Source organism: Cibotium barometz, chromosome 11 (assembly GCF_041138505.1).
Source record: "Cibotium barometz isolate CiBa-2024 chromosome 11, ASM4113850v1, whole genome shotgun sequence".
In the NCBI taxonomy this organism is placed as follows: Eukaryota; Viridiplantae; Streptophyta; class Polypodiopsida; order Cyatheales; family Cibotiaceae; genus Cibotium; species Cibotium barometz.
Genome location: NC_141056.1, coordinates 9,598,436 through 9,606,092, shown reverse-complemented (window position 1 = coordinate 9,606,092; position 7,657 = coordinate 9,598,436). Strand labels below are relative to the sequence as shown.

General features: G+C 44.1%; 1 protein-coding gene across 6 annotated transcripts; it reads left to right on the top strand.

The window, feature by feature from the left end:
* Positions 1-3,307: 3,307 nt before the first annotated feature.
* LOC147633730 (transcription factor bHLH122-like) lies at positions 3,308-6,906 on the top strand. 6 transcript variants are annotated; one of them, XM_086804751.1, is made up of 6 exons: positions 3,308-3,463; positions 4,403-5,445; positions 5,629-5,799; positions 5,904-5,969; positions 6,275-6,343; positions 6,460-6,906. In XM_086804751.1, exons 2-6 carry the CDS (start codon positions 4,420-4,422, stop codon positions 6,523-6,525), a joined length of 1,398 nt encoding a protein of 465 aa, XP_086660877.1. In that variant the 5' UTR covers positions 3,308-3,463; positions 4,403-4,419; the 3' UTR covers positions 6,526-6,906. The 6 variants fall into 6 exon arrangements, 4 of the variants coding, with proteins under 4 accessions (XP_086660877.1, XP_086660876.1, XP_086660879.1 ...); XR_015266904.1 differs by lacking the exon at positions 3,308-3,463 and having other exon boundaries at positions 3,470-5,445; positions 6,205-6,343; XR_015266903.1 differs by lacking the exon at positions 3,308-3,463 and having other exon boundaries at positions 3,470-5,445; positions 6,193-6,343.
* Positions 6,907-7,657: the final 751 nt, after the last annotated feature.

Sequence of the window (7,657 nt, the reverse complement as noted above, 5' to 3'; positions counted from 1 at the left end):
TGTCAAATCCAAGTAGGTGGGGAGACCCAAAGTCATGCCTTTAACACCAAATCTAAAGCTTAAGCTGGAATAGAGAGTAGTGGCTTCCACCTTGACTCTTATGCCGAGATCACATTTAGAAAAGTCGAAAGAGCCTGTGGACTCCGAGTAGCAAGAGATAACGCCTTGCCCATGTATAGTGACCCTACCCATCTTTGTTCCCATTGAAGAAGAACCACCGATGTTGCCAAACCCTAAAGTGAACCGTGCACACATTTCCTGGCACCGTCGGCTTAAAAAGAGCACCGCAACACCAATGTGCGTCGTGCCACAACACTAACTCGCAAGCTAGAACTCGAAAGACATAGTTCAATCAAGCATGCCAGCCAACCCAACCCGCAATGGTGTGTCCAAGCTTTCGACATGGATGGGCAAACAATTCTCCAACCTCGCCTACTGAGTGCGCGGATGGTAACCCTCAAAACCAAGCCCATGTGTACATTTGTATGGTAGCCCCTCCGCTCAAGTGTACATTCACGATCTTCATCACGGGGAATGAAAAAAACACACAAACCCAAAAACATAACAAAAAATGTTAAAAAACAACCAAAAACTTACATGCACACACGCTTGCACCTCTCTTATGCGGTACCCACGTCCCGCGCATGTATCGTCATTTGTATTCACACACTTTCACATTCACATGCACACACCCTATCCTTTTGCATGACCTTGACCTTGTGTGTGCACACGTGCTCCCATTTACGTCACCCATTATCACATGCACAATGCACCCCCCCTCTTTTCAAAAAATTTACACATGCACATGCATTTTCACCCGCACGTGCACCCCACATCTATTCACACATCTGCTTACATCGCACGTGTCAACCAACTACAATAGGAAAACATTCTTACAAAGGAAAACACTTGGAAAGACATTGGCCACACCAAAGTACATAATATAAAGGATTCAAGGAGGAGGAAAATACAAACAACCTATGGGGATGATCGTTCCATCTTAGCATGTACGATGAATCACAAATTCTCATAAAGTTATCGAGATGAGTTGAGTATGCTGGACCATTTATAATACAAATGCAATATGTATTAATGGCAAAACGTGGAATATAGTAAAAAGCCTTAAAGGTCGCATGGTTCACAAATGTGCCCCAAAAAGTCTTTTTTTCCCAACCAATAAAAATAAAGGGAAATCTAAATGCTAGCCAAGATTTAGCAGTTGAAGATTGACATGAGGTAGGCATTTATAGTTGCTTTTTGACAAGCGTCACACCCGTTTTTTTAGCATTTTGGCCGTAAAATCCTTGTAAAGTTTTAAAATTACACTAAAATACAAAAAACTTTCTATATTTAACCAAACCCATCAATTTTAAATGGCAAGGGTGCCCGCAAAAAATCAAGCCTATAGGCATTCTAACTAAAATGTATAGGCTTTTCTCCTTTAAAAAAAGCAATGTCAAATTTAAACTAGGAAAATATATAAGCTTTTCTCCTTGAAAAACAAGAAATAACAAATTTAAACTAGGAAAAAAGGAATTAAACACCAAGTTTTTATGGCATTTGCCCGTAAGTCAACAAGCCCTTTAAAGATAGACAAATCCAATCCAATGCCATAGCCTAATAGGGCATGCTAAAAACTAAACCACTCATATTACATTAGTAGTAGGTGCCTTTCTAACATAAGAGCTGCACCCCATGAATTTTGAAATGACTTGTGAGCCCTAATTGGCAAATAAAATCTATTTGGTGTCCCACATTAGAGAGTTGGGGTGTGCTAAAATACATAGGGCCCTCCCTTCCAAGAAGAAAGAAAAGCATAACATATAGAACTCACTGTAAGGTCACAAAGGCTAAGTCCCAAAAAACTAGGGAAGCTCCTCTCTTTTTAGAGAGTGGGGGTGTCCCACATTAGTGAGTTGGAGATTATTAAAACACATAGGGCCCTCTTGCAAGAGAAAACAAAATTGGGGAGTATTAAAACACATAGGGCCCTCTTGCAAGAGAAAACAAAATTGGGGAGTATTAAAACACGTAGGGCCCTCTCTCGCAAGAAAAAAACAAAACTGTGGTGATGAATAAAAGGTAAAGACAATTGCCGCATAGGACAACTCTAAAAAACTAGTGAAGCTCCTCTCCTTTAATTTTGGCATCCCATGCTAGCTTACATGACTCTCTTAACTGGGAAAGTTTTCATGGGATGCAGGAAAGTTTGCATGGGACGTCCGACATAGGATAGACAGGTAAGATGGAACTGGGGTCAGCGGGCTCTAGCCTGAGTGGTAGCTACCCGGGCCTCTTAAGAGGGAGGTTGTGGGTTCGAACCTACCCAATGACATTTCATTTCTTGCAATAGACAAAAAAAAAGATAGATGGAACTGGGAAAGTTTGCCTTGGATGTTATATAGGAAAGTTTGTGTGGATGTCCGGACTTCGTTGTAGGGTAGACAGATGGAACATGCTTTTTGATTGCTTCATGACGTTTATGGTGAAGGTTGGTGATAGTATAGTTTTCAAGGTTGAGCCGAGTTTCATGTCTAAGGGCACTTACACACTAAAAGGGAGCCTGACTGTCCTACCTGATGGATGGGCGAGATCCCTTACACACCAAGACCTTTCGCGGGTAGTGTATTTAATAGCATGCAATGGTCCCCCCTCGTTCAGTTATCGTATTGGTTGATCACGCTTTTCTGGAGCATGGGGCACTTGGTTCTACCCTCGGGCGGGACTCTGTAGTCTTGGATAGGGGAGGTTGGGTGGCCAACTTTTTGTCCAGCCCGCTTTTAGCGGATGCAATAAACTGCCGCCCAGTGGTGCCAACTCAGTGCTGCCCAAGTTTGGGCAGCCTGTGTGTAAAGAGCCTAAGATTTAACAATTTCGGTTGATGGTGGGTGGGTTTTTTTTTTCTCCTTTCCATTGGGTGGCCCCTATTTGCCCTTATTTTTTGTTTTGTTTTGTAGCAGGTTAGCACCGCGCACTGCAGCAATCAATGAAAGGCAAAGTAAAAAACCGCGTGGGCTACTCGCGTGGTGCGCATGGGCTTTGAATGTAGCAGAGGGGAAAGATCAAAATCAGAATGGGGCGCAGAGGAATCTGGAAGATTGAAGCGGCCACAAAATACACACCTGGGCCTGGGCCCTCTGGGCAAAGAAAAGCGGAAAACCTAAAATTTGTTCAGGAGTCAGAGCTTAAAGATTTGTCGATGAATTCTCTAAACTCTGAGTCGGAAGCTGTGATCTGGAATCTGGATCCCGATGGGTTTTGGGCGCCTTCAAATTCCTCCTTCGTGGACGGGGCCCGGGCGCCCACGAAATCTCTGTCAGATGAACAGGATAATTTGTTTGCTTTTCGCACCTGCTTTCAAGTTTCCATGGAATTCAAAGCACATGATGCACGCAGGCTGCAGATGGTGAAAGTGCCCTGCCCACCAGACATTTCCAAGGATCCAAACAGCAGGTAATTTAAGGTAAAGTCTGAACTACCCTTTCGCTTCCTTTTCCAGTTTTCCTTTACTGTGCACTGTGCGGAGTCCTAGGTGTCGCTCCTCCTGGTAGACGGTAGCTGCTGCTGCCCTGGCCCCTCCCTGCCTTTGCTACTCAATGGCCATGGTCCACCATCCCTGCTCCCCATGGCCCATGGGTCCACTAAGTACATCCATCATGCATATGACATGCTTATATAATATAACCTATAGGCTATGGTCCCATAGGTCCTGAAGGCTGAGATCATCATGCATGTGAGGTCAAGGCCCAGGGCCAAGGGCCTCCTGAGTCCTGGCATGAATCATGATCAATAGTGACACGAGTCATGAGTCATGACCATAGGTTCCTTTTCAACTTTCAACAACTGCAGAAGTTAGGGCCAAGCTGCTGTTTCTCCAGAACCTGAGTCCTAGCCCTATCTGCGATACACGGCCGGCCCCCCGTGTCAGAAAAAAACCTTTCCTGCTCCAATTCAGAAAAAACGGTTGTAATTTTGCCTAGCCTTGATTTTGAAGATTCAGATTTTTTAAATTTAGCCGATTAACCAAAACCGGTTGAGCTTGAAGGTTATCCTTTCTTTCACGGGTTAGAAACAGGCTATTTTGACCTGATAACGAGGAATGCCAGCTCACGTCTTCTCTAACGCCCCTTCAAGCCCCCGTGCGGATGAGTGAACTCTTCTCTTCTCACATTACCTATGCTTTCTTGCACGTGCATGTTACCAGCATTGGTCTGTAGGTGTGAGGCTTCCTATCCTTCTGTGTAGTGTCCTGTGAGAACCAAGGATGTCTGCAGCAAAGTCCAACTAGTACATGATACTACACATACCTGCATCACTGCATGTGAAGTACAGCGAGTTACCATGGACACCAGTGCGGGCACTTTCCAGACAAATCTTCTTGGGTCTTCCTGTGTTTTTGCAGCTCCAAAGGCTGATAATATGCAGCTATCCGGTGGTTTGATGAGGTACCATTCAGCCCCAAGCTCAGTGCTTGCAGGTCTTCTCGATGATGACTTCTTCCCTGACAGTGAGGATTCCGAGTTTGTAAGCCTTCTCAATGATGGGATAGGGTCCTTCTCCTCCCTTCTGGATACAAGGGCATCTCAGCAAGCTGAGAAATCTCAAGCAGTCTTCACCATGGATGTCAACAAGGAGGACCCATATCTTAACCATGGCAGAATGAATGCTCAACATCCTCATTACATGGGAAGTGGTAATAGTTTTCAAGAACACCTCACCCAGAGTCCCCTCTCTGCTATTTCTGAGCATGCAGTGGAGGAGGCAGTAGATAAATACTGTTGCCCTCAGGTATCCCTAACTTCGGGCAGCAGCGCCCAGCAAGCTGCACAGTCAAGCCATCAAAACCTAACAGACAGTAGCTCCTGCAACTCTGTACCCACTTCGGATTCACACTTCAATTTGCTGCCACAATCTAAGTCTGGCCTTATCAGGCACAGCAGTTCGCCTGCTGGTTTTCTTTCAAGGCTGGTCATGGAAGAAACCAGCGAGAGGCCCATGTTGAAGCGGGGAAGTGGCTGGGGCAGGCAGCATCACACAGTTCACAGTAAGCCAGGAGAGAAATTTGGGGAGGAGAGCATTTTGCCATTCACCCGACCAGCATTAGGTAGTTCCCTCACTGAGGCTAAGAGCACTGGCAAGGTTAATGACTTGCCGTCACCAAGGAGACCGAATGTTCTACTGCGACAGAGCAGCTCTCCTGCAGGTCTGTTATCACAGATAACCCTTGAAGAGATTTCCATGGCCCATGAGAAGATGGCCTTGTCCTCTTCATCTGGGAGCTCTTCCGTTGAGGGAACATTTGACAAAAGAAGGTTAGTTTCTACGAATTGCCATGCGATGGGAGGTTGGGATGACACTACTGCAGACTTGGCAATGCAGCATCTTGATGCTTTGGGTCAAAGGAAAAGAGGAAGAGGGTTTGAAGTCAAGATGCTGAAGGACTTGGTAACAACAACTTCCCCTACAAGGGTGTTTAAGTTTGTCTTTTAACTAGTTTTAATTGTGGATGAAGTTTCATATGGTAGGGGTCACCATCTTCTGCGTAGCACTTTGCTCTACATAATGGAGTTGGTTGTGGAAGGGCTGTATGCCTGTTGCCTTAAGAAGAACCGTTTTCCACGCTTGCAGCAAAGGAGTCCCCCAGATCTCAGCACTTCTCCGTTGAACCATTTTATTGTGCCGTCAAACCCAACCCCAGGGAGTTTTGACAGTTTAGAGGGGTCTGCAGTGGATTCAGTACTTTTTAAGGCTCGGGCAAAGAGAGGTTGTGCCACTCATCCACGAAGTATTGCAGAACGGGTGAGTTTGCCAGATTTGTGAAGATATGGGTAAAGCTTCGGCAAACTCTGTCTAAGAAAATTAGCTTTTCATTTCTGTGATTAATATGGCATGATTGAATACAGGTAAGGCGAACAAAGATAAGTGAGCGTATGAAAAAATTACAAGACCTTGTACCTAATTTGGACAAGGTAAGAGAATCTCTGTGGGTGGGTGTGTGTGCATTCATGCGCGTGCCGCTTGTTGTGTTTCCATTTCTCATGCCTTTCCTCATTCCTTGTGTTTGCTTGCGCTTATTGTATATGTGACTGATTCTGTAGCACCTTCTGTTGGGTTTCAAACAAGGAACTCATATTCCCTAATGAGCTCTACTATATGCACATCTTATAAGTGGAGGGTTTGACCACAAACTAGGTGCTTTCCCAGAATTGTGTACTCTTAAGGTATAGAAGCAGTAAGACTTGGCTTACTTTACTACCACATTGGCTCTCTGCAGCAAGCAAACACTGCTGAGATGCTCGATGAGGTTGTAGAATATGTGAAGCTTCTTCAACGCCAGGTTCAGGTATTTACTATTATCATCCTCATGAGATCTCTTTACAAATCATGTGGGACATGTGTTTCACATGCATTGAACAGATGGTGATTTGTTGATGCTACTGGATTTTCTCGCCAATGCAGGAACTTTCTTTAAACTGCCCGCTGTGTAATGGTATATGTCAGCAAGACAGGAGTTCGGCCCTCTAAAAGACATTGAAAGGGTACTGCACAAATGTATTGCTGGAAATACCCTATGAAGACGTGGCAGTTTCTGTGTTTCATATGTTCAACTAGTGTAGTGCACAGCAAATTGTAGGCCAGTTTTGTCTTTATCTCGTAGTTTTTCTTTGTTGTATAAATATTATGTTCTTAGCAGGTTATCAACTTTTGGAAATGCCTAAGAGCGCTAAGAAATTCTGGGAGATTTGAATTAGTCTGGAAGGGTGGAAGGTGTAGGTCATTCTTTTGAAGGCTGGATAGCTTAGATTTGTGTCAAAATGGCCCAAATGGCAGCCTTCACTGTGTCTAGGTAGGGCTGCTGGCTCTGGTGGACTGTTGGTTCTTGATGTTAAGGTATACATTCCATTACTCCTTTGTGAGATTGTGTGGTTTAATTGACTGAGTTCTAGGACTTGAATTTAAGATGGTTCTGAGTTGTGCTTAGTCCTGTTGTTGGAATGATTCATGTTCAGTTGGTGTATAATACTGCAAGGGTAAGGGACAGGCGTCTGACTTTAAGTCAGATTGGCTTGCAAGCAATCCAATTCTGGTGTACTCGTGGATAGTGCTCTGCCACATTAACACATGTACAAGTTTTGCGGCATTCGGGCATACTGTCTTCGAGCTTTAAACTGCTGAATTTGATAAAATGGGCAAAAACACACACACACACACACACACACACACATCCTTTATTTAAGATTTACATTTAATATGATTTTAATTAATATCGTTCGTGAGCTTCAGGAGGTGAAAGTTGCCTTCAAGCTTTCTCTAGCGCACCTTCCAAGCTGTTTAAGGTACACAATGATGGTAAATTAGGATAAGAATCTTGTCCTCTAGGTCCTCTAGCCTCAGAGCCTTAACTCCGGTCCTGTCCTTGACTTCTGTTTGATTTACGTAACCTGGAATTATTTACCTAGGTTGAAGCTCTCTTTGGGCGAGGGGGCGATCAATGATTTGATTGCTTTGATTAATTTTTCTATTTCTTTGATTGCTTTTGAAGATTCTTTTGTAGGCTTTAACGTCCATGCAAAGCATATGTACAAATACACCAGCTTTTCTACAATTCTACATAGTGTATGCAATGTGCATATGTGCACTCTGGATAGAGGAATAT